Genomic DNA, 27,293 nt, shown 5'->3' on the forward strand with positions numbered 1-27,293 from the left:
ATAGAAGAAGAATAGAAGAGGAAGAAGGATAGAAGAAGAAGAATAGAAGAGGAAGAAGGATAGAAGAAGAAGAATAGAAGAGGAAGAAGAATAGAAGAGGAAGAAGAATAGAAGAAGAAGAATAGAAGAGGAAGAAGGATAGAAGAAGAAGAATAGAAGAGGAAGAAGAATAGAAGAAGAAGAATAGAAGAGGAAGAAGGATAGAAGAAGAGATACACAGTCAGTCGAGCATATAGAAGAGACAGCTTCCAACATTCCCACTGACAACATGGACGTTATGACAGTAGTATGAAGGGGTTATAGTGGCATTATGACAGTACTATGAAGGCGTTATAGTGGCATTATGAAGGTGTTATAGTGGCATTATGACAGTACTATGAAGGGGTTATAGTGGCATTATGACAGTAGTATGAAGGGGTTATAGCGGCATTATGACAGTACTATGAAGGGGTTATAGTGGCATTATGACAGTACTATGAAGGGGTTATAGCGGCATTATGACAGTACTATGAAGGGGTTATAGTGGCATTATGACAGTACTATGAAGGTGTTATAGCGGCATTATGACAGTACTATGAAGGGGTTATAGCGGCATTATGACAGTACTATGAAGGGGTTATAGTGGCATTATGACAGTACTATGAAGGTGTTATAGCGGCATTATGACAGTACTATGAAGGTGTTATAGCGGCATTATGACAGTACTATGAAGGGGTTATAGTGGCATTATGACAGTAGTATGAAGGGGTTATAGCGGCATTATGACAGTACTATGAAGGTGTTATAGTGGCATTATGACAGTAGTATGAAGGTGTTATAGCGGCATTATGACAGTAGTATGAAGGGGTTATAGCGGCATTATGACAGTACTATGAAGGTGTTATAGTGGCATTATGACAGTAGTATGAAGGTGTTATAGTGGCATTATGACAGTACTATGAAGGGGTTATAGCGGCATTATGACAGTAGTATGAAGGTGTTATAGTGGCATTATGACAGTACTATGAAGGGGTTATAGTGGCATTATGACAGTACTATGAAGGGGTTATAGTGGCATTATGACGGTGTTATAGTGGCATTATGACAGTAGTATGAAGGCGTTATAGTGGCATTATGACGGTGTTATAGTGGCATTATGACAGTACTATGAAGGCGTTATAGTGGCATTATGACAGTAGTATGAAGGGGTTATAGTGGCATTATGAAGGGGTTATAGTGGCATTATGACAGTACTATGAAGGGGTTATAGCGGCATTATGACAGTACTATGAAGGGGTTATAGCGGCATTATGACAGTACTATGAAAGGGTAATAGCGGCATTATGACAGTACTATGAAGGCGTTATAGTGGCATTATGACAGTAGTATGAAGGGGTTATAGTGGCATTATAACATGGCTAGTGCAACCTATGATAGCAGCATGGCTGCTCCCCCTGCCAACACAATATGGAATGGAAAACTATTGTGTGTGTGTGTGTGTGTGTGTGTGTGTGTGGAACATCACATGCTATTATGCAAGAGCGCTAAGAAGCAGCACATTAGGCTGGCATCTCAAAGCCATGAGAGAGAGAGAGAGAGAGAGAGAGGGGGATAGAGAGATTGTTAAATTGTACATTGCTGATAATTAACATTTGACACATATTCATGCATCTGAAACCTGAGTGCAGTATTCAGTATTCAGTGTTCAGTATCTACTGTATAGTGTTCAGTGTTCAGCTTTCAGTGTTTACTGTTCAGTGTTTACTGTTCAGTGTTCAGTATCTACTGTATAGTGTTCAGTATTTAGTGTTCAGTATCTACTGTATAGTGTTCAGTATTTAGTGTTCAGTATCTACTGTATAGTGTTCAGTATTTAGTGTTCAGTATCTACTGTATAGTGTTCAGTATTTAGTGTTCAGTATCTACTGTATAGTGTTCAGTATTTAGTGTTCAGTATCTACTGTATAGTGTTCAGTATTTAGTGTTCAGAGAGAGAGAGAGAGACAGAGAGAGAGAGAGAGAGACAGAGAGACAGAGAGAGAGAGACAGAGAGAGAGAAAGAGAGAGAGAGACAGAGAGACAGAGAGAGAGAGAGAGAGAGAGAGACAGAGAGACAGAGACAGAGAGAGAGAGAGAGACAGAGAGACAGAGAGAGAGACAGAGAGAGAGAGAGAGAGAGAGAGATAGAGAGACAGAGAGAGAGAGAGAGAGAGAGACAGAGAGAAAGAGAGAGAGAGAGAGAGAGAGAGAGAGAGAGAAGAGAGAGAGAGAAAGTGAGAAATAAAGGTATATATATACACTGCTCAAAAAAATAAAGGGAACACTTAAACAACACAATGTAACTCCAAGTCAATCACAGGCGGCAGGGTAGCCTAGTGGTTAGAGTGTAGAGGCGGCAGGTAGCCTAGTGGTTAGAGCGTTGGACAAGTAACCGGAAGGTTGCGAGTTCAAACCCCCGAGCTGACATGGTACAAATCTGTCGTTCTGCCCCTGTTAACCCACTGTTCCCAGGCCGTCATTGAAAATAAGAATTTGTTCTTAACTGACTTGCGTAGTTAAATAAACACTCCTGTGAAATCAAACTGTCCACTTAGGAAGCAACACTGATTGACAATACATGTTGTGCAAATGGAATAGACAACAGGTGGAAATTATAGGCAAGACACCCCCAATAAAGGAGTGGTTCTGCAGGTGATGACCACAGACCACTTCTCGCTTCCTGGCTGATGTTTTGGTCACTTTTGAATGCTGGCGGTGCTTTCACTCTCGTGGTAGCATGAGACGGAGTCTACAACCCACACAAGTGACTCAGGTAGTGCAGCTCATCCAGGATGGCACATCAATGCGAGCTGTGGCAAGAAGGTTTGCTGTGTCTGTCAGCGTAGTGTCCAGAGCATGGAGGCGCTACCAGGAGACAGGCCAGTACATCAGGAGACGTGGAGGAGGCCGTAGGAGGGCAACAACCCAGCAGCAGGACCGCTACCTCTGCCTTTGTGCAAGAAGGAGCACTGCCAGAGCCCTGCAAAATGACCTCCAGCAGGCCACAAATGTGCATGAGTCTGCTCAAACAGTCAGAAACAGACTCCACGAGGGTGGTATGAGGGCCCGACGTCCACAGGTGGGGGTTGTGCTTCCAGCCCAACACCGTGCAGGACGTTTGGCATTTGCCAGAGAACACCAAGATTGGCAAATTCACCACTGGCGCCCTGTGCTCTTCACAGATGAAAGCAGGTACACACTGAGCACATGTGACAGACGTGACCGAGTCTGGAGACGCCGTGGAGTTCGTTCTGCTGCCTGCAACATCCTCCAGCATGACCGGTTTGGCGGTGGGTCAGTCATGGTGTGGGGTGGTATTTCTTTGGGGGGCCGCACAGCCCTCCATGTGCTCGCCAGAGGTAGCCTGACTGCCATTAGGTACTGAGATGAGATCCTCAGACCCCTTGTGAGACCTGCTGGTGCGGTTGGCCCTGGGTTCCTCCTTATGCAAGACAATGCTAGACCTCATGTGGCTGGAGTGTGTCAGCAGTTCCTGCAACAGGAAGGCATTGATGCTATGGACTGGCCCGCCCGTTCCCCAGACCTGAATCCAATTGAGCACATCTGGGACATCATGTCTCACTCATCCACCAACACCACGTTACACCACAGACTGTCCAGGAGTTGGCGGATGCTTTAGTCCAGGTCTGGGAGGAGATCCCTCAGGAGACCATCCGCCACCTCATCAGGAGCATGCCCAGGTGTTGTAGGGAGGTCATACAGGCACGTGGAGGCCACACACGCTACTGAGCCTCATTTTGACTTGTTTTAAGGACATTACATCAAAGTTGGATCCGCCTGTAGTGTGGTTTTCCACTTTAATTTTGAGTATGACTCCAAATCCAGACCTCCATGGGTTGATAAATTTGATTTCCATTGATAATTTTTGTGTGATTTTGTTGTCAGCACATTCAACTATGTAAAGAAAAAGTATTTAATAAGAATATTTCATTCATTCAGATCTAGGATGTGTTATTTTAGTGTTCAATAAAAAAATTTGAGCAGTGTATATATAGAGAGAGAGATAGAGGGAGAGAGAGATAAAGAGAGGCAGATAGAGAACGAGCGAAAGAGATAGAATGACTGAGAGGAGGTGAAGTACAGTAGGTCGACACTAGATGGCCGTGCTAGACAGGAAACTATTATATCAACAAAGGTAGGTAGGTAGGTAGGTAGGTAGGTAGGTAGGTAGGTAGGTAGGTAGGTAGGTACGTGGAGGTAGGTAGGAGGAGGGAGGGAGGGAGGGAGTGAGGGAGGGAGCTAGAAAGATAGGTCAGTTGGTCGGTCGGTTGGTCAGTCGGTCGGTCGGTCGGTCGGTCGGTCGGTAGGTAGGTACTAGGAAGGTAGGGAGCTAGATAGATAGGTCAATTGGTCTGTCGGTCGGTCAGTAGGTAGGTAGGTAGGTAGGTAGGTAGGTAGGTAGGTACTAGGTAGGTCGGTAGGTAGGTCGATAGGTAGGTAGGTAGGTAGGTAGGTAGGTAGGTAGGTAGGTAGGTACTAGGTAGGTCGGTAGGTAGGTCGATAGGTAGGTCGGTATGTAGGTAGGTAGTGTTTGGGGTCAGGTGTCCTTGCCTAAGACACTGTCCTGCATCGCGGGGGGCCGTCTGGAAGCCTGCCAGAGAGCTAAAGGGCTTGAGTTCAGGAGGAGTCAAACCGCTGCGCAGCTCACACTGCTCCACCTCACAATAGACACTGTAAGACACAAACCACACACACATTAAAGCAACAACACACTCACTAACACTTCTACACACTCTTGGAAAAAAACTCACCGACTCTACATTATAAGAGCTCTGACTTCTAAAGGACACAGAGGCCTGACTTGACTATTGTCAACAAGGGTAACATGGACTCATGCCTAAAACTTGTCAATATGTTATTTGTGTAAAAGTGCAAGTCACATGCACACATTTGAAGTTTAGTGTTCGGCCCTGAGAGGTTGATTATAAAGACAGGTTCACCAGATCAAGATGACTCCTAGTTCCAATGCAGGGACATTTTGCAAATGACAGACTGACAAAGGTAGATGAACTAGCTACAGATATATTGTAAAATCATAGTTATTCATAGTAGAAAGATGTAAAAAAAAAACTGGATTGCGGGGAGAGGGGTCAGACAAACAGATATCTAATGAATATCCTATTATCATATATTTAATGAGTCTCCTGGTATGATATCTAAGGAGTAATGTGTTATGATATCTAAGGAGTAATCTGTTATGATATCTAAGGAGTAATGTGTTATGATATCTAAGGAGTAATCTGTTATGATATCTAAGGAGTAATCTGTTATGATATCTAAGGAGTAATCTGTTGTGATATCTAAGGATTAATCTGTTATGATATCTAAGGAGTAATCTGTTGTGATATCTAAGGAGTAATCTGTTATGATATCTAAGGATTAATCTGTTATGATATTTAATGAATATCCTATTATCATATATTTAATGAGTATCCTTTATGATATTTAAGGAGTATCCTGTTGTGATATCTAAGGAGTAATCTGTTATGATATCTAAGGAGTAATCTGTTATGATATCTAAGGAGTAATCTGTTATGATATCTAAGGAGTAATCTGTTATGATATCTAAGGAGTAATCTGTTATGATATCTAAGGAGTAATCTGTTGTGATATCAAAGGAGTAATCTGTTATGATATCTAAGGAGTAATCTGTTATGATATCTAAGGAGTATCCTGTTGTGGTATCTTTCATTAGTATCCTATTATGCGAAGGACAGACAGACAGATGGGAGTGAGGTAGTGAGGGTAAACATGCAAAATGTAGGGGAGGAGAGAGATAGGAGAGGAGAGATGTAGGGGAGGAGAGAGATAGGGGAGGAGAGAGATATGGGAGGAGAGAGATAGGGGAGGAGAGAGATAGGGGAGGAGAGAGATATGGGAGGAGAGAGATATGGGAGGAGAGAGATATGGGAGGAGAGAGATAGGGGAGGAGAGAGATAGGGGAGGAGAGAGATAGGGGAGGAGGGAGTTGTGGGAGGAGGGAGATGTGGGAGGAGAGAGATAGGGGAGGAGAGAGATAGGGGAGGAGAGATAGGGGAGGAGGGAGATATGGGAGGAGAGAGATAGGGGAGGATAGAGATAGGGGTGGAGAGATAGGGGAGGATAGAGATAGGGGAGGAGAGATAGGGGAGGAGAGATAGGGGAGGAGGGAGATATGGGAGGAGAGAGATAGGGGAGGAGAGAGATGTGACTAACAATAATCTATGGAAGTGGAAACGGACAGGGGCGGATGGAAAGATGGACAGCTATAGAGAATTATGCTATGCTTATTTATTTTATCTTGTGTCCTTTACCATTTGTACATTGTAAAAACACTGTATATATATATATATATATATATATATATATATAATATGACATTTGTAATGTCTTTATTGTTTTGAAACTTCTGTATGTGTGATGTCTACTGTTAATTTTTATTGTTTATTTCACTTTATATATTATCTACCTTACTTGCTTTGGCAATGTTAACACATGTTACCCATGCCAATAAAGCCCCTTGAATTGAATTGAATTGAAATTGAATTGAATTAGTGAAGGAAAGAGAAAGAGAGAATCTGACCTCATGCTGTCAACGGTGTCTTCGGTCATGGGAGCCACTGTCTGTACGGCTGGTAGGTTCTTACTGGTCGCACCGTTGACGAAGGATGAGGAAGAAGAAGAGGAAGAAGAGGCAGAGTCAGTGGCACCTGGAGAGAAGAGGGGGAGAAAGAAGGGGAAAGAGAGAGAGAGAGGGGAGAGAGAGAGAGAGAGAGCAAGAAGGAAAGAAAGAGAAAGAGGGGTGAAAGAGGTGGAGAGAGAAAAGGGAGGGAAATAGAGAGAGAGACATTGTAATGTTTACTGATACATGTGTTATTGGTCATTTTAATTTTGTTAATGATCTATTTCACTTGCTTTGGCATTGTAAACATATGCTTCACATGCCAATAAAGTCCCTTTAAATTTAATTGAATTGAAGAGACAGAGATAGAGAGAGAGAGGGAGAGAGAGAGAGAGAGAGAGAGAGAGGGGGGAGAGAGAAAGAGAGGAGAGAGAGAGAGAGAGAGAGAGAGAGGGGGGAGAGAGAAAGAGAGGAGAGAGAGAGAGAGAGACAGGGAAAGTAACAGGTAAATGAATGTGTATAATCATCCAGAGTACTGAGAGAGGAAGCCATATAGGATGAGATGACGAGGTTGTAAAGGACTGAGACAAGAGGAGATGACGAGGTTGTAAAGGACTGAGACAGAGACAAGAGGAGATGACGAGGTTGTAAAGGACTGAGACAGAGACAAGAGGAGATGACGAGGTTGTAAAGGACTGAGACAGAGACAAGAGGAGATGATGAGGTTGTAAAGGACTGAGACAGAGACAAGAGGAGATGACGAGGTTGTAAAGGACTGAGACAGAGACAAGAGGAGATGATGAGGTTGTAAAGGACTGAGACAGAGACAAGAGGAGATGACGAGGTTGTAAAGGACTGAGACAGAGACAAGAGGAGATGATGAGGTTGTAAAGGACTGAGACAGAGACAAGAGGAGATGATGAGGTTGTAAAGGACTGAGACAGAGACAAGAGGAGATGACGAGGTTGTAAAGGACTGAGACAGAGACAAGAGGAGATGATGAGGTTGTAAAGGACTGAGACAGAGACAAGAGGAGATGACGAGGTTGTAAAGGACTGAGACAGAGACAAGAGGAGATGACGAGGTTGTAAAGGACTGAGACAAGAGACAAGAGGAGATGACGAGGTTGTAAAGGACTGAGACAGAGACAAGAGGAGATGACGAGGTTGTAAAGGACCGAGACAAGAGGAGATGACGAGGTTGTAAAGGATTGAGACAGAGACAAGAGGAGATGACGAGGTTGTAAAGGACTGAGACAGAGACAAGAGGAGATGACGAGGTTGTAAAGGACTGAGACAGAGACAAGAGGAGATGACGAGGTTGTAAAGGACCGAGACAAGAGGAGATGACGAGGTTGTAAAGGACTGAGACAGAGACAAGAGGAGATGACGAGGTTGTAAAGGACTGAGACAGAGACAAGAGGAGATGACGAGGTTGTAAAGGACTGAGACAGAGACAAGAGGAGATGACGAGGTTGTAAAGGACTGAGACAAGAGACAAGAGGAGATGACGAGGTTGTAAAGGACTGAGACAAGAGACAAGAGGAGATGACGAGGTTGTAAAGGATTGAGACAGAGACAAGAGGAGATGACAAGGTTGTAAAGGACTGAGACAAGAGACAAGAGGATAGACGAGGTTGTAAAGGACTGAGACAGAGACAAGAGGAGATGACGAGGTTGTAAAGGACTGAGACAGAGACAAGAGGAGATGACGAGGTTGTAAAGGACTGAGACAGAGACAAGAGGAGATGACGAGGTTGTAAAGGACTGAGACAGAGACAAGAGGAGATGACGAGGTTGTAAAGGACCGAGACAAGAGGAGATGACGAGGTTGTAAAGGATTGAGACAGAGACAAGAGGAGATGAAGAGGTTGTAAAGGATTGAGACAGAGACAAGAGGAGATGACAAGGTTGTAAAGGACTGAGACAAGAGACAAGAGGAGATGACGAGGTTGTAAAAGACTGAGACAGAGACAAGAGGAGATGACGAGGTTGTAAAGGACTGAGACAGAGACAAGAGGAGATGATGAGGTTGTAAAGGACTGAGACAGAGACAAGAGGAGATGACGAGGTTGTAAAGGACCGAGACAAGAGGAGATGACGAGGTTGTAAAGGATTGAGACAGAGACAAGAGGAGATGACGAGGTTGTAAAGGATTGAGACAGAGACAAGAGGAGATGACAAGGTTGTAAAGGACTGAGACAAGAGGAGATGACGAGGTTGTAAAGGACTGAGACAGAGAGCCATCTAGTGTTCATCTGGAGTCACAATCAGGAATGACAACTACTACAGTTGTACTACTCTGAATTTTAATGAATTTTATTAAATCCCATGTATTTTTCAATTAGCTCTCCGTCATCCATGTCTCACATTGACATCCACATTAGGCCCAGTCAGACTAATTCATGAATGACTGATGATGTCCTAAGTGTTTTTTAGAAACATCTACCCTACAGATCTCTGTTTACAATCTATTATTGCTGTTCAAAGACATAAAAATAACCTCAAAACGCATCTAGACAATCCCTACTGACAAACTATATAGCCAGTTGTACCAGGTGTGTGTGTCTCTCTCCCAGAAGCATGTGTATGTGTTCCAGGTGTGTGTGTGTGTGTGTGTTCCAGGTGTTGTGTGTGTCCTCACCTGTGGTGTTGATCATGCTCTTGGGCGTTGCCGTGGCAGCAGCGAAGATGTTTGGTGTACTTCCTGGTGTGGCCGCGCCGCTGGTGGTGGGCGTGCCCACAGTGTTGACTGACAGGGTGCCGGGAGGGGGCTTCTTGACTGGTACCATCACAGACCTATCAAAGACCACAACACGCCTGTCAATCAATCTGGAACACCAATGAGAACTGAGAAAATGCTCCAATAGCTCCACCTCTTGATGACATGATACATTGTTAACACCTCTCATTGTTAACACCTCTCCACATGGTTAACACCTCTCCACATGTTTAACACCTCTCCACATGGTTAACACCTCTCATTGTTAACACCTCTCCACATGGTTAACACCTCTCCACATTGTTAACACCTCTCATGGTTAACACCTCTCCACATTGTTAACACCTCTCATTGTTAACACCTCTCATTGTTAACACCTCTCATTGTTAACACCTCTCATTGTTAACACCTCTCATTGTTAACACCTCTCATTGTTAACACCTCTCATTGTTAACACCTCTCCACATGGTTAAAACCTCTCATTGTTAACACCTCTCCACATGGTTAACACCTCTCATTGTTAACACCTCTCATTGTTAACACCTCTCCACATGGTTAACACCTCTCATTGTTAACACCTCTCATTGTTAACACCTCTCCACATGGTTAAAACCTCTCATTGTTAACACCTCTCCACATGGTTAACACCTCTCATTGTTAACACCTCTCATTGTTAACACCTCTCCACATGGTTAACACCTCTCATTGTTAACACCTCTCATTGTTAACACCTCTCCACATGTTAACACCTCTCCACATGGTTAAAACCTCTCATTGTTAACACCTCTCCACATGGTTAACACCTCTCATTGTTAACACCTCTCCACATGGTTAACACCTCTCCACATGGTTAACACCTCTCATTGTTAACACCTCTCATTGTTAACACCTCTCCACATGTTAACACCTCTCATTGTTAACACCTCTCATTGTTAACACCTCTCATTGCTAACACCTCTCCACATGGTTAACACCTCTCCACATGGTTAACACCTCTCCACATGGTTAACACCTCTCCACATGGTTAACACCTCTCATTGTTAACACCTCTCCACATGGTTAACACCTCTCCACATGGTTAACACCTCTCATTGTTAACACCTCTCCACATGGTTAACACCTCTCCACATGGTTAACACCTCTCCACATGGTTAACACCTCTCCACATGGTTAACACCTCTCATTGTTAACACCTCTCCACATGGTTAACACCTCTCCACATGGTTAACACTTCTCCACATTGTTAACACCTCTCATTGCTAACACCTCTCCACATTGTTAACACCTCTCCACATGGTTAACACCTCTCCACATTGTTAACACCTCTCATTGTTAACACCTCTCATTGTTAACACCTCTCATTGCTAACACCTCTCATTGTTAACACCTCTCATTGCTAACACCTCTCCACATTGTTAACATCTCTCCACATTGTTAACACCTCTCCACATGGTTAACACCTCTCATTGTTAACACCTCTCATTGTTAACACCTCTCATTGTTAACACCTCTCATTGCTAACACCTCTCCACATGGTTAACACCTCTCCACATTGTTAACACCTCTCAAAATGGTTAACACCTCTCCACATTGTTAACACCTCTCATTGTTAACACCTCTCATTGCAAACACCTCTCCACATTGTTAACATCTCTCCACATTGTTAACACCTCTCCACATGGTTAACACCTCTCATTGTTAACACCTCTCATTGTTAACACCTCTCCATATGGTTAACACCTCTCATTGTTAACACCTCTCCACATGGTTAACACCTCTCCACATGGTTAACACCTCTCCACACGGTTAACACCTCTCATTGTTAACACCTCTCCACATGGTTAACACCTCTCCACATGGTTAACACCTCTCATTGTTAACACCTCTCCACATGGTTAACACTTCTCATTGATAACACCTCTCCACATGGTTAACACCCCTCCACATGGTTAACACCTCTCCACATGGTTAACACCTCTCCACACGGTTAACACTTCTCATTGTTAACACCTCTCCACATGGTTAACACTTCTCATTGATAACACCTCTCCACATGGTTAACACCCCTCCACATGGTTAACACCTCTCCACATGGTTAACACCTCTCCACATGGTTAACACCTCTCATGGTTAACACCTCTCATGGTTAACACCTCTCCACATGGTTAACACCTCTCCACATGGTTAACACCTATCCACATTGTTAACACCTCTCATTGTTAACACCTCTCATTGTTAACACCTCCACATGGTTAACACCTCTTATTGTTAACACCTCTCCACATGGTTAACACCTCTTATTGTTAACACCTCTCCACATGGTTAACACCTCTCCACATGGTTAACACCTCTCCACATGGTTAACACCTCTCATTGTTAACACCTCCACATGGTTAACACCTCTTATTGTTAACACCTCTCCACATGGTTAACACCTCTCATTGTTAACACCTCTCCACATGGTTAACACCTCTCCACATTGTTAACACCTCTCCACATGGTTAACACCTCTCATTGTTAACACCTCCACATGGTTAACACCTCTTATTGTTAACACCTCTCCACATGGTTAACACCTCTCATTGTTAACACCTCTCCACATGGTTAACACCCCTCCACATGGTTAACACCTCTCCACATGGTTAACACCTCTCCACACGGTTAACACTTCTCATTGTTAACACCTCTCCACATGGTTAACACTTCTCATTGATAACACCTCTCCACATGGTTAACACCCCTCCACATGGTTAACACCTCTCCACATGGTTAACACCTCTCCACATGGTTAACACCTCTCATGGTTAACACCTCTCATGGTTAACACCTCTCCACATGGTTAACACCTCTCCACATGGTTAACACCTATCCACATTGTTAACACCTCTCATTGTTAACACCTCTCATTGTTAACACCTCCACATGGTTAACACCTCTTATTGTTAACACCTCTCCACATGGTTAACACCTCTTATTGTTAACACCTCTCCACATGGTTAACACCTCTCCACATGGTTAACACCTCTCCACATGGTTAACACCTCTCATTGTTAACACCTCCACATGGTTAACACCTCTTATTGTTAACACCTCTCCACATGGTTAACACCTCTCATTGTTAACACCTCTCCACATGGTTAACACCTCTCCACATTGTTAACACCTCTCATTGTTAACACCTCTTATTGTTAACACCTCTTATTGTTAACACCTCTCATTGTTAACACCTCTCCACATGGTTAACACCTCTCATTGTTAACACCTCTCCACATGGTTAACACCTCTCCACATGGTTAACACCTCTTATTGTTAACACCTCTCCACATGGTTAACACCTCTTATTGTTAACACCTCTCCACATGGTTAACACCTCTCCACATGGTTAACACCTCTCATTGTTAACACCTCTCATTGTTAACACCTCCACATGGTTAACACCTCTTATTGTTAACACCTCTCCACATGGTTAACACCTCTCATTGTTAACACCTCTCCACATGGTTAACACCTCTCCACATTGTTAACACCTCTCATTGTTAACACCTCTCCACATGGTTAACACCTCTCCACATGGTTAACACCTCTCATTGTTAACACCTCTCATTGTTAACACCTCTCCACATGGTTAACACCTCTCCACATTGTTAACACCTCTCCACATGGTTAACACCTCTCCACATGGTTAACACCTCTCATTGTTAACACCTCTCATTGTTAACACCTCTCCACATGGTTAACACCTCTCCACATGGTTAACACCTCTCCACATGGTTAACACCTCTCATTGTTAACACCTCTCCACATGGTTAACACCTCTCCACATTGTTAACACCTCTCATTGTTAACACCTCTCATTGTTAACACCTCCACATGGTTAACACCTCTTATTGTTAACACCTCTCCACATGGTTAACACCTCTCATTGTTAACACCTCTCCACATGGTTAACACCTCTCCACATGGTTAACACCTCTCCACATGGTTAACACCTCTCCATATGGTTAACACTTCTCATTGTTAACACCTCTTATTGTTAACACCTCTCCACATGGTTAACACCTCTCCACATGGTTAACACCTCTCCACATGGTTAACACCTATCCACATTGTTAACACCTCTCCACATGGTTAACACCTCTCATTGTTAACACCTCTCCACATGGTTAACACCTCTCCACATGGTTAACACCTCTCCATATGGTTAACACTTCTCATTGTTAACACCTCTTATTGTTAACACCTCTCCACATTGTTAACACCTCTCAGTGTTAACACCTCTCCACATGGTTAACACCTCTCCACATTGTTAACACCTCTCATTGTTAACACCTCTCCACATTGTTAACACCTCTCATGGTTAACACCTCTTATTGTTAACACCTCTTATTGTTAACACCTCTCCACATGGTTAACACCTCTCCACATTGTTAACACCTCTCAGTGTTAACACCTCTCCACATGGTTAACACCTCTCCACATGGTTAACACCTCTCCACATGGTTAACACCTCTCCACATTGTTAACACCTCTCAGTGTTAACACCTCTCCACATTGTTAACACCTCTCATTGTTAACACCTCTTATTGTTAACACCTCTTATTGTTAACACCTCTCCACATGGTTAACACCTCTCCACATGGTTAACACCTCTCATTGTTAACACCTCTTATTGTTAACACCTCTTATTGTTAACACCTCTCATTGTTAACACCTCTCCACATTGTTAACACCTCTCCACATGGTTAACACCTCTCCACATGGTTAACACCTCTCATTGTTAACACCTCTCCACATGGTTAACACCTCTCATTGTTAACACCTCTCCACATGTTTAACACCTCTCCACATGGTTAACACCTCTCATTGTTAACACCTCTCCACATGGTTAACACCTCTCATTGTTAACACCTCTCCACATGTTTAACACCTCTCCACATGGTTAACACCTCTTATTGTTAACACCTCTTATTGTTAACACCTCTCCACATGGTTAACACCTCTTATTGTTAACACCTCTCCACATGGTTAACACCTCTCATTGTTAACACCTCTCCACATGGTTAACACCTCTCATTGTTAACACCTCTCATTGTTAACACCTCTCCACATGGTTAACACCTCTCATTGTTAACACCTCTCATTGTTAACACCTCTCCACATGGTTAACACCTCTCCACATGGTTAACACCTCTTATTGTTAACACCTCTCCACATGGTTAACACCTCTCCACATGGTTAACACCTCTCATTGTTAACACCTCTCATTGTTAACACCTCTCCACATGGTTAAAACCTCTCTACATGGTTAACACCTCTCATTGTTAACACCTCTCATTGTTAACACCTCTCATTGTTAACACCTCTCATTGTTAACATCTCTCCACATGGTTAACACCTCTCATTGTTAACACCTCTCCACATGGTTAACACCTCTTATTGTTAACACCTCTCCACATGGTTAACACCTCTCCGCATGGTTAACACCTCTCATTGTTAACACCTCTCCACATGGTTAACACCTCTCCACATGGTTAACACCTCTCATTGTTAACACCTCTCATTGTTAACACCTCTCCACATGGTTAACACCTCTCTACATGGTTAACACCTCTCATTGTTAACACCTCTCATTGTTAACACCTCTCATTGTTAACACCTCTCATTGTTAACATCTCTCCACATGGTTAACACCTCTCATTGTTAACACCTCTCCACATGGTTAACACCTCCCCACATGGTTAACACCTCTCATTGTTAACACCTCTCATTGTTAACACCTCTCCACATGGTTAACACCTCTCCACATGGTTGACACCTCTCATTGTTAACACCTCTCCACATGGTTAACACCTCTCCACATTGTTAACACCTCTCCACATGGTTAACACCTCTCCACATGGTTAACACCTCTCCACATGGTTAACACCTCTCCACATGGTTAACACCTCTCATTGTTAACACCTCTCCACATGGTTAACACCTCTCCACATGGTTAACACCTCTCATGGTTAACATCTCTCCACATGGTTAACACCTCTCATTGTTAACACCTCTCCACATGGTTAACACCTCCCCACATGGTTAACACCTCTCCACATGGTTAACACCTCTCCTCATGGTTAACACCTCTCATTGTTAACACCTCTCCACATGGTTAACACCTCTCCTCATGGTTAACACCTCTCATTGTTAACACCTCTCCACATGGTTAACACCTCTCCACATGGTTAACACCTCTCCTCATGGTTAACACCTCTCATTGTTAACACCTCTCCACATGGTTAACACCTCTCCTCATGGTTAACACCTCTCATTGTTAACACCTCTCCACATGGTTAACACCTCTCCTCATGGTTAACACCTCTCATTGTTAACACCTCTCCACATGGTTAACACCTCTCCACATGGTTAACACCTCTCCGCATGGTTAACACCTCTCCACATTGTTAACACCTCTCCACATGGTTAACACCTCTCCAATCCTTTCATATTTGATGTCCTAGATGTCTAGGGTCTAGATCATTGTCTCACATCAGATGGCATCACTCCTCCATGACACTCGTCCCTCAACCGATCTGTCGTGTAGGACGTGGAACTCATATTCAAATATGAATATTGAGCATCCGCCATTCAATCATGTTTTGATATCATTAGCTCAGAGTAACTAGCTATCTATTACAAATGTTGAAATAGGCAGAGTAACTAGCTATCTATTACAAACGTTGAAATAGGCAGAGTAACTAGCTATCTATTACAAACTTTGAAATAGGCAGAGTAACTAGCTATCTATTACAAATGTTGAAATAGGCAGAGTAACTAGCTATCTATTACAAATGTTGAAATAGGCAGAGTAACTAGCTATCTATTACAAACGTTGAAATAGTAAGAATAACTAGCATTGACAGTGATATAATAGTTTTGCAATTGTGAGAAAATAAATCCAGACCAAATTCTGTGCCATGACATTGGTCGCCAATATCAGTGACTTGATCAGCTGTCAAGTTATCTAACTGTTGTAGCTCGCTAGCTTACTGACCTAGCTAGCTAGCCAATCAGCTAGCTCTTCCTTCACTGACATAAAAAAAGCTTACTTAGCCTGTTTAAATGACCCTGAAGTTGTAGACATGCAGCCCCGCAATTAGGAGGAACTGACTGTTATCAGATATCAAGATCAGCATGATCCTCTGCTATCGTAGCACAGCAGCTGACTCAGGAGGCTACTGTAATGACTCGTAGCACAGCAGCTGACTCAGGAGGCTACTGTAATGACTCGTAGCACAGCAGCTGACTCAGGAGGCTACTGTAATGACTCGTAGCACAGCAGCTGACTCAGGAGGCTACTGCAATGACTCGTAGCACAGCAGCTGACTGAGGAGGCTACTGTAATGACTCGTAGCACAGCAGCTGACTCAGGAGGCTACTGCAAAGACTTGTAGCACAGCAGCTGACTGAGGAGGCTACTGCAATGACTCGTAGCATAGCAGCTGACTCAGGAGGCTACTGTAATGACTCGTAGCACAGCAGCTGACTCGGGAGGCTACTGCAATGACTCGTAGCACAGCAGCTGACTGAGGAGGCTACTGCAATGACTCGCAGCACAGCAGCTGACTCAGGAGGCTACTGCAATGACTCGTAGCACAGCAGCTGACTGAGGAGGCTACTGCAATGACTCGTAGCACAGCAGCTGACTCAGGAGGCTACTGCAATGACTCGTAGCACAGCAGCTGACTCAGGAGGCTACTGCAATGACTCGTAGCACAGCAGCTGACTGAGGAGGCTACTGCAATGACTCGTAGCACAGCAGCTGACTGAGGAGGCTACTGTAATGACTCGTAGCACAGCAGCTGACTGAGGAGGCTACTGCAATGACTCGTAGCACAGCAGCTGACTGAGGAGGCTACTGCAATGACTCGTAGCACAGCAGCTGACTGAGGAGGCTACTGCAATGACTCGTAGCACAGCAGCTGACTGAGGAGGCTACTGCAATGACTCGTAGCACAGCAGCTGACTGAGGAGGCTACTGCAATGACTCGTAGCACAGCAGCTGACTGAGGAGGCTACTGCAATGACTCGTAGCACAGCAGCTGACTGAGGAGGCTACTGTATTGACTCGTAGCACAGCAGCTGACTCAGGATGCTACTGTATTGACTCGTAGCACAGCAGCTGACTCAGGAGGCTACTGCAATGACTCGTAGCACAGCAGCTGACTCAGGAGGCTACTGGAATGACTCGTAGCACAGCAGCTGACTCAGGAGGCTACTGTATTGACTCGTAGCACAGCAGCTGACTTAGGAGGCTACTGCAATGACTCGTAGCACAGCAGCTGACTGAGGAGGCTACTGCAATGACTCGTAGCACAGCAGCTGACTGAGGAGGCTACTGCAATGACTCGTAGCACAGCAGCTGACTGAGGAGGCTACTGCAATGACTCGTAGCACAGCAGCTGACTGAGGAGGCTACTGTAATGACTCGTAGCACAGCAGCTGACTCAGGAGGCTACTGCAATGACTTGTAGCACAGCAGCTGACTGAGGATGCTACTGTAATGACTCGCAGCACAGCAGCTGACTCAGGAGGCTACTGCAATGACTCGTAGCACAGCAGCTGACTGAGGAGGCTACTGCAATGACTCGTGGCACAGCAGCTGACTGAGGAGGCTACTGTAATGACTCGTAGCACAGCAGCTGACTCAGGAGGCTACTGCAATGACTCGTAGCACAGCAGCTGACTGAGGAGGCTACTGCAATGACTCGTAGCACAGCAGCTGACTGAGGAGGCTACTGCAATGACTCGTAGCACAGCAGCTGACTGAGGAGGCTACTGTAATGACTCGTAGCACAGCAGCTGACTGAGGAGGCTACTGCAATGACTCGTAGCACAGCAGCTGACTGAGGAGGCTACTGCAATGACTCGTAGCACAGCAGCTGACTGAGGAGGCTACTGCAATGACTCGTAGCACAGCAGCTGACTCAGGAGGCTACTGCAATGACTCGTAGCACAGCAGCTGACTGAGGAGGCTACTGCAATGACTCGTAGCACAGCAGCTGACTGAGGAGGCTACTGCAATGACTCGTAGCACAGCAGCTGACTGAGGAGGCTACTGTGTTGACTCGTAGCACAGCAGCTGACTCAGGATGCTACTGTATTGACTCGTAGCACAGCAGCTGACTCAGGAGGCTACTGCAATGACTCGTAGCACAGCAGCTGACTCAGGAGGCTACTGGAATGACTCGTAGCACAGCAGCTGACTCAGGAGGCTACTGTATTGACTCGTAGCACAGCAGCTGACTCAGGAGGCTACTGCAATGACTCGTAGCACAGCAGCTGACTGAGGAGGCTACTGCAATGACTCGTAGCACAGCAGCTGACTGAGGAGGCTACTGCAATGACTCGTAGCACAGCAGCTGACTGAGGAGGCTACTGCAATGACTCGTAGCACAGCAGCTGACTGAGAAGGCTACTGCAATGACTCGTAGCACAGCAGCTGACTCAGGATGCTACTGTATTGACTCGTAGCACAGCAGCTGACTCAGGAGGCTACTGTATTGACTCGTAGCACAGCAGCTGACTCAGGAGGCTACTGCAATGACTCGTAGCACAGCAGCTGACTCAGGAGGCTACTGTATTGACTCGTAGCACAGCAGCTGACTCAGGAGGCTACTGCATTGACTCGTAGCACAAAAACAGCTGCTTCATGAAAACTCATAACAATGTAAGCACGACTAGCTACAGTACAGTAGCTTGCTAGCTAGTTTTTGTTGGACGATTCGACATTATGTGGCAGCACTAAGAAGGTAGCTGGTCAGTCAAAGATGATTTCAGTTATTGGATCAGCTTTTGGACAAATGTATTGCCATATGTACTGTTTTTAAGCTGAGATGAATTCCGCCAGTTTTGAGGCAGAAATAGGGTTCAACAGACTATGTGAACTACAGGGTCTTCAGAAAGTATTCACACCCCTTGACTGTTTCCACACGTTGTTGTGTTACAGCCTGAATATAACATGGATCACATTTATATTTCTGTCACTGGCCGGCACACAATACCCCATAATGTCACACTGGAATTATGTTGTTTTGATCATTATTATTAATAAAAAATGAAAAGTTGAAAACAGTAGATTTCAAACACAGATTCAACCACAAACACCAGGGAAGTTTTCCAATGCCTCGCAGGGCTCCTTTATGGTAGATGGGTAAAATACAGAGTTTAATGACTATGACAGACAGACAGACAGACAGACAGACAGACAGACAGACACAGGCAGACAGATAGACACAGACAGACAGACAGACAGACAGACAGACAGACAGACAGACAGACAGACAGACAGACAGACAGACAGACAGACAGACACAGACAGACAGACAGACAGACAGACAGACAGACAGACAGACAGACAGCTTAGCTGAATAGTTTTTGATTTAATATGCCCTGTTTCTGATCCATTATTCAGTTGCCGAGAGACTCATGAATGAAATCCCCCAAAGCTGAAAGGGAACACGTTGAGACGCTGAGCAATAGTCTGGTGTTACAGATGAAGGTGTTACACTATGAGCAGAGTGAGAAGCCTCGTAATATCTGTTTTACAAATTCCTTTTATATGACCTCATCATTGTGTGACTCGATCTCTCTCTTTTTTGACTTCAACAGGTAGTGGATTCTGGGACATCGAGAGGTGACATCGAAAGTGGAGCCAGGCCTAGCTATTGAAGAATTGGAACTGAAAACATACACGTGCACACGCACGCACGAACGCAAACAAACAAACACACACGCAGACACACACACACACACACACACACACACACACACACACACACACACACACACACACACACACACACACACACACACACACACACACACCTGTCGAATGAGTGGAACTGCATGGGCAGCATGGGGTGTGTCTTGAGGGCGGGATCGGGGTGGTAGGGGGTGGGACCAACTTCCTGTCCCGCCTCCCCACCGTCCAGGGGCGCGGCCACAAGGCTCTTCAGAATCTCCTACACGACGGGGAAAAAAGAGTGGGGAGAAAGAGAGAGATAGAGAGCAAGAGCGAACAAGAATATTATTCATTTGTATTATCAATACAACATATTGATAAATTGCAAGGACAGCAAAAAGGGAGACAGAGAGAGAGAGAGAGAGAGACAGAGAGAGAGACAGAGAGAGCGTGAGAGAGAGAGGAGAGAGAGAGGAGAGAGACAGAGAGAGTAGAGAGAAAGAGACAGAGAGAGGAGAGAGAGAGAGATACATAGAGAGGAGAGAGAGAAAGACGGGAAAGAGAGAGAGAGAGAGAGAGAGAGACAGAGAGGAGAGAGAGACAGAGAAGGAGAAAGAGACAGAGAGAGGAGAGACAGAGAGAGGAGATAGAGAGAGACAGAGAGAGTAGAGAGAGACAGAGAGAGAGGAGAGAGAGACAGAGAGAGGAGAGAGAGAGAGACTTGCAAAATTATTCACCAGGGTGGTATTTTTCCTATTTTGTTGCCTTTACAACCTGGAAATAAAATTGACTTTTTGGGGGTTTGTATCATATCATTAACACAACATGCCTACCACTTTGAAGATGCAAAATATTTTTTATTGTGAAATTAAGAAGAAATAAGACAAAAAAACAGAAAACTTGAGCGTGTATAACTATTCACCCCCCCCAAAAAAAAAAAAAGTCAATACTTACTTACTTGTTAGAGCCACCTTTGCAGCAATGACAGCTGCAAGTCTCTTGTGATATGTCTCTATAAGCTTGGCACATCTAGCCACTGGGCATTTTGCTCATTCTTCAAGGGAAAACTGCTCCAGCTCCTTCAAGTTGGATGGGTTCTGCTGGTGTACATCAATCTTTAAATCATACCACAGATTCTCAATTGGATTGAGGTCTGGGCCTTGACTAGGCCATTCCAAGACAATTAAATGTTTCCCCTTAAACCACTTGAGTGTTGCTTTAGCAGTACGCTTAGGGTCATTGTCCTGCTGGAAGGTGAACCTCCGTCCCAGTCTCAAATCTCTGGAAGACTGAAACAGGTTTCTCTCAAGAATTTCCCTGTATTTAGCACCATCCGTCATTCCTTCAATTCTGACCAGTTTCCCAGTCCCTGCCGATGAAAAACATCCCCACAGCATGATGCTGCCACCACCATGCTTCACTGTGGGGATGGTATTATCGGGGTGATGAGAGGGTTTGCGCCAGACATAGCTTTTTCCTTGATGGCCAAAAAGGTCAATTTTAGTCTCATCTGACCAGAGTACCTTCTTCCATATGTTTGGGGAGTCTCCCACATGCCTTTTGGTGAACACCAAACATATTTGCTTATTTTTCTTCTGGCCACTCCTCCATAAAGCCCAGCTCTGTGGAGTGTACGGTTTAAAGTGGTCCTATGGACAGATGCTCCACAGCAGTGATTGGAGTTTTGTAGCTGCTTCAGGGTTATCTTTGGTCTCTGTTGCCTCTCTGATTAATGCCCTCCTTGCCTGGTTCGTTAGTTTTGGTGGGCGGCCCTCTCCTTGCCTGGTCCGTTAGTTTTGGTGGGCGGCCCTCTCCTTGCCTGGTCCGTTAGTTTTGGTGGGCGGCCCTCTCCTTGCCTGGTGGGCGGCCCTCTCCTTGCCTGGTCCGTTAGTTTTGGTGGGCGGCCCTCTCCTTGCCTGGTCCGTTAGTTTTGGTGGGCGGCCCTCTCCTTGCCTGGTCCGTTAGTTTTGGTGGGCGGCCCTCTCCTTGCCTGGTCCGGTAGTTTTGGTGGGCGGCCCTCTCCTTGCCTGGTCCGTTAGTTTTGGTGGGCGGCCCTCTCCTTGCCTGGTCCGTTAGTTTTGGAGGGCGGCCCTCTCCTTGCCTGGTGGGCGGCCCTCTCCTTGCCTGGTCCGTTAGTTTTGGTGGGCGGCCCTCTCCTTGCCTGGTCCGTTAGTTTTGGTGGGCGGCCCTCTCCTTGCCTGGTGGGCGGCCCTCTCCTTGCCTGGTCCGTTAGTTTTGGTGGGCGGCCCTCTCCTTGCCTGGTCCGTTAGTTTTGGTGGGCGGCCCTCTCCTTGCCTGGTTCGTTAGTTTTGGTGGGGGGCCCTCTCCTTACCTGGTCCATTAGTTTTGGTGGGCGGCCCTCTCCTTACCTGGTCCGTTAGTTTTGGTGGGCGGCCCTCTCCTTGCCTGGTGGGCGGCCCTCTCCTTGCCTGGTCCGTTAGTTTTGGTGGGCGGCCCTCTCCTTACCTGGTCCGTTAGTTTTGGTGGGCGGCCCTCTCCTTGCCTGGACCGTTAATTTTGGTGGGCGGCCCTCTCCTTGCCTGGACCGTTAATTTTGGTGGGCGGCCCTCTCCTTGCCTGGTCCGTTAATTTTGGTGGGCGGCCCTCTCCTTGCCTGGACCGTTAATTTTGGTGGGCGGCCCTCTCCTTGCCTGGACCGTTAATTTTGGTGGGCGGCCCTCTCCTTGCCTGGTCCGTTAGTTTCTCCTTGTAGGTTTTTAGTGGTGCCATATTCTTTCCCTTTTTAGTAATGAATTTAATGCTCAGTGGGATGTTCAAAGTTCTGTTTTTATAACCCTGATCTGTGCTTCTTCACAACTTCCCTGCCCTGTTTGGAGCTCCTTGGTCTTCATGGTGCCCCTTGCTTAGTGGTGTTGCAGACTCTAGGGACTTTCAGAACAGGTGTATATATACTGAGATCATGTGACAGATCATGTGACACTTAGACTGCACACAGGTTTAACTAATGATGTGACCTTCTGAAGGTAATTGGACCAGATCTCATTTAGAGGCTTCATAGCCAAGGGGTGGATACATACACACACCACTTTTCCCTTTTTGATTTTTTTCCCATGACATTAAATCCAAATAAAAATACATTTAAATGACAGGTTGTAATGCAACAAAATAGGACAAATGTCAAGGGGGATGAGTACTTTTGCAGGGCACTGTATATAGACATAATATGACATTTGAAATGTCTTTATTCTTTTGGAACTTTTTGGGTGTAATGTTTACTGTTAATTTCTTCTAGTTTATTTCACTTTGGTTTATTATCTATTTCACTTGCTACGGCAATGTTTCCCAATAAAGCCCCATACATTGTAATGTAACTGAAAGAGAGAGGGGGAGAGAGAAAGGGAGGAGGGAGAGAGAAAGAGAGAGGGGGAGAGAGAAAGAGAGAGAGGGAGAGAGAAAGAGAGAGGGGGGAGAGAGAGAGAGGAGAGAGAAAGAGAGGGGGAGAAAGAGAGAGGAGAGAGAGGGGAGAGAGAAAGAAATAGGGGAGAGAGAAAGAGAGGGGAGAGAGAGAGAGGGGAGAGAGAAAGAAATAGGGGGAGAGAGAAAGAGAGGGGGAGAAAGCGAGAGCGGAGAGAGAAAGAGAGGGGGAGAAAGAGAGGGGGAGAGAGAAAGAGAGGGGGAGAAAGAGAGGGGGAGAGAGAAAGAGAGAGGGGGAGAGAGAGAGAGAGGGGGAGAGAAAGAGAGGGGGAGAGAGAGAGGGGGGGAGAGAGAAAGATAGGGGGAGAGAAAGAGAGGGGAGAGAGAGAAAGAGAGGGGGAGAGAAAGAGAGGGGGAGAGAGGGGGAGAGAAAGAGAGGGGGAGAGAAAGAGAGGGGGAGAGGAGAGGAGGGAGAGAGAGAGAAAGAGAGGGGGGAGAGAAAGAGAGGGGGAGAAAGAGAGGGGGGGAGAAAGAGAGAGGAGAGAGAAAGAGAGGGGGGAGAAAGCGAGAGCGGAGAGAGAAAGAGAGGGGGAGAAAGAGAGAGGGAGAGAGAAAGAGAGGGGGAGAAAGAGAGGGGAGAGAGAGAGGGGGAGAGAGAGGGGGAGAGAGAGAGAGAGGGGGAGAGAAAGAGAGGGGGAGAGAGAGAGGGGGAGAGAAAGATAGGGGGAGAGAAAGGGGGAGGAGAAGAGAGGGGGAGAGGGAGAGAGGGGGAGAGAAGAGAGGGGGAGAAGAGAGGGGAGAGGGAGAGAGGGGGAGAGAGAGAGGGGGAGAAAGAGAGAGGGGAGAGAGAAAGAGAGAGGGGAGAGAAAGAGAAGGGGAGAGAGAAAGGGGGGGGAGAAGGGGGAGAGAAAGAGAGGGGGAGAGAAAGGGGGGAGAAGAGAGGGGGGAGAGAAAGAGAGGGGGAGAGAAGAGGGGGAGAGAAAGAAGGGGGAGAGAAGAGGGGGAGAAGAGAGAGGGGAGAGAGAGAGGAGGGGAGAGAGAGAGAGGGAGAGAAAGAGAGAGAGAGAGATAGGGGAGAGAGAAAAGAGAGGGGGAGAGAGAGAGAGGGGGAGAGGGGAGGGGGAGAGAAAGAGGGGGGAGAGAGAAAGAGAGGGGGGAGAGAAAGAGAGGGGAGAGAGAAAGAGAGGGGGAGAGAGAAAGACAGAGGAGGAGAGAACAATTTGAAGAGGTGAAGATAGAGTCAGTACCTTGACGTTGATGCCCTTGTTAGTCTGGCTGATGCTTGAGATCGACGAGGGAGGTGCTTGACCAAGATTGGAGGCGGAGTTAGGGTTATGAGGAGAGTCCAATAGGCTCTCCCTTGACCTCCTAACCTCCGATGACAGGGTACACAGTAGATCCCCTCCGCCTCCATCCCTCTCTCTGTGTCTATCTCTGTCCGTCTCCCTGCCTGCCATCCCCAGCCCCAGGCCCAGCTCGGCTCCGTTCAGACCTCCAGGGCCGTGGCCCTCCTCCCCAATGCCTGAGTCGGTGTGGGGTAAAGAGGCCAACGGAGAGTCCTCCATGGAGGTGGGGGTCTGCTTCTCACCCCGGCCACCCTCAGAAAAGGAGGACGACGGGTGCTCTGGACGGTGAGAGAGATGGACAGAGACAGTCAGAGAGAGATATGTTCTTAATGTGCCCTATTGTCCTAGACCTGAACGGTAGTATTGGAATAGTTGTATGAGTATTCATTTTTTAGCATGAAGAAAAATGCCTATATTAGAACCAGAATTTAACACTGAAAAGCTTTTTTTTTATTCAATGAAAATATCCCTGTGACATTGTTACATACAAGGATATAACACGACATTTCAAATGATTAATTTAACAAAAGTGTTTATGACGCGTGACTCATAAAAAGGCCGGTAGCCTTCACGCGTGCAGCTTGATGTTTATGTTGGCCAATCAAAGCGGCAAAGAGGATCAATGTGTAGCAAGTGGAGTGAGAGTTCACCAATGTTATGAGAAGGCGTAGGCTACGAGGAGCAACCAACAGGTAGGCTGTTGTTTTATCTCAATGTGGTTGGGGAGAGAGAGCAGCATGTGGCCTCAGTTAGCCTAACTACCTATAGCTGGCTTGCTATCTTCTCTAGGTTACTCCAGTCAAGGCAGGCTGGGATAAAAAATAACATTGTAGCTGCTAAACGTTAGCTGGTCTTGGCTGTAGCTGCTACATGTTAGCTAGTCTTGGCTGTAGCTGCTACATGTTAGCTAGTCTTGGCTGTAGCTGCTATGTGTTAGCTAGTCTTGGCTGTAGCTGCTACATGTTAGCTAGCCTTGGCTGTAGCTGCTACACGCTAGCTAGCCTTGGCTGTAGCTGCTACATGTTAGCTAGTCTTGGCTGTAGCTGCTAAACGTTAGCTAGTCTTGGCTGTAGCTGCTACATGTTAGCTAGTCTTGGCTGTAGCTGCTATGTGTTAGCTAGTCTTGGCTGTAGCTGCTATGTGTTAGCTAGTCTTGGCTGTAGCTGCTACACGTTAGCTAGTCTTGGCTGTAGCTGCTACATGTTAGCTAGTCTTGGCTGTAGCTGCTACATGTTAGCTCGTCTTGGCTGTAGCTGCTAAACGTTAGCTCGTCTTGGCTGTAGCTGCTACATGTTAGCTCGTCTTGGCTGTAGCTGCTACATGTTAGCTAGTCTTGGCTGTAGCTGCTAAACGTTAGCTAGTCTTGGCTGTAGCTGCAAAACGTTAGCTAGTCTTGGCTGTAGCTGCTATGTGTTAGCTAGCCTTGGCTGTAGCTGCTAAACGTTAGCTAGTCTTGGCTGTAGCTGCTACATGTTAGCTAGTCTTGGCTGTAGCTGCTACATGTTAGCTAGCCTTGGTTGTAGCTGCTACATGTTAGCTAGTCTTGGATGTAGCTGCTACACGCTAGCTAGCCTTGGCTGTAGCTGCTACACGCTAGCTAGTCTTGGCTGTAGCTGCTACATGTTAGCTCGTCTTGGCTGTAGCTGCTACATGTTAGCTAGTCTTGGCTGTAGCTGCAAAATGTTAGCTAGTCTTGGCTGTAGCTGCTATGTGTTAGCTAGTCTTGGCTGTAGCTGCTACACGTTAGCTAGTCTTGGCTGTAGCTGCTACATGTTAGCTAGTCTTGGCTGTAGCTGCTACACGCTAGCTAGTCTTGGCTATAGCTGCTACATGTTAGCTCGTCTTGGCTGTAGCTGCTACATGTTAGCTAGTCTTGGCTGTAGCTGCAAAACGTTAGCTAGTCTTGGCTGTAGCTGCTATGTGTTAGCTAGCCTTGGCTGTAGCTGCTAAACGTTAGCTAGTCTTGGCTGTAGCTGCTACATGTTAGCTAGTCTTGGCTGTAGCTGCTACATGTTAGCTAGCCTTGGTTGTAGCTGCTACATGTTAGCTAGTCTTGGATGTAGCTGCTACATGTTAGCTCGTCTTGGCTGTAGCTGTTAAACGTTAGCTAATCTTGGCTGTAGTTGCTAAACGTTAGCTAATCTTGGCACCAGGCTCTATCCCTCACGCAGCACTGCTCAGGTTAAAAACGTATGGAATATCCGGAGAGCCGACAACAAAACATTTATGATACTATTCGAATCTTGAAATGATTTCAAATTGTGTTGTGTGACGACACCAGAGGGAAAACAGTGTAACACCGGGTTTCTAAACCTGTACTAGTGGGGGAGTTGATCTCGTGGCGGATGCTCCTCCCTGATAGGCTGCTTGACCTGCCAATCTCTCTCTGTGGTTCCAGGATGTCCCGGTACTTTGACACCATCAGGACAGATATGAAGTAGACCACCGCCAGGGCCAGGAACTGAGCCTGCTTACTGTCATCCTG

At 45.9% G+C, this 27,293-nt stretch overlaps 1 protein-coding gene across 1 annotated transcript in view; it reads right to left on the reverse strand.

The window, feature by feature from the left end:
- The window catches only part of nbeaa (neurobeachin a), a gene marked incomplete at its 5' end in the record, with an annotated part of 215,820 nt that overhangs the window by 42,541 nt on the left and 145,986 nt on the right, over positions 1–27,293 (reverse strand). Inside the window, 6 exons of the mRNA XM_064971081.1 lie at positions 4,591–4,710; positions 6,602–6,728; positions 9,284–9,438; positions 20,231–20,367; positions 24,710–25,086; positions 27,122–27,290. Of these exons, the coding sequence (XP_064827153.1) occupies positions 4,591–4,710; positions 6,602–6,728; positions 9,284–9,438; positions 20,231–20,367; positions 24,710–25,086; positions 27,122–27,290 (1,085 nt within the window). The remainder of the gene's footprint in view (positions 1–4,590; positions 4,711–6,601; positions 6,729–9,283; positions 9,439–20,230; positions 20,368–24,709; positions 25,087–27,121; positions 27,291–27,293) is intronic.

Source organism: Oncorhynchus masou, chromosome 8 (assembly GCF_036934945.1).
Source record: "Oncorhynchus masou masou isolate Uvic2021 chromosome 8, UVic_Omas_1.1, whole genome shotgun sequence".
NCBI lineage: Eukaryota > Metazoa > Chordata > Actinopteri > Salmoniformes > Salmonidae > Oncorhynchus > Oncorhynchus masou.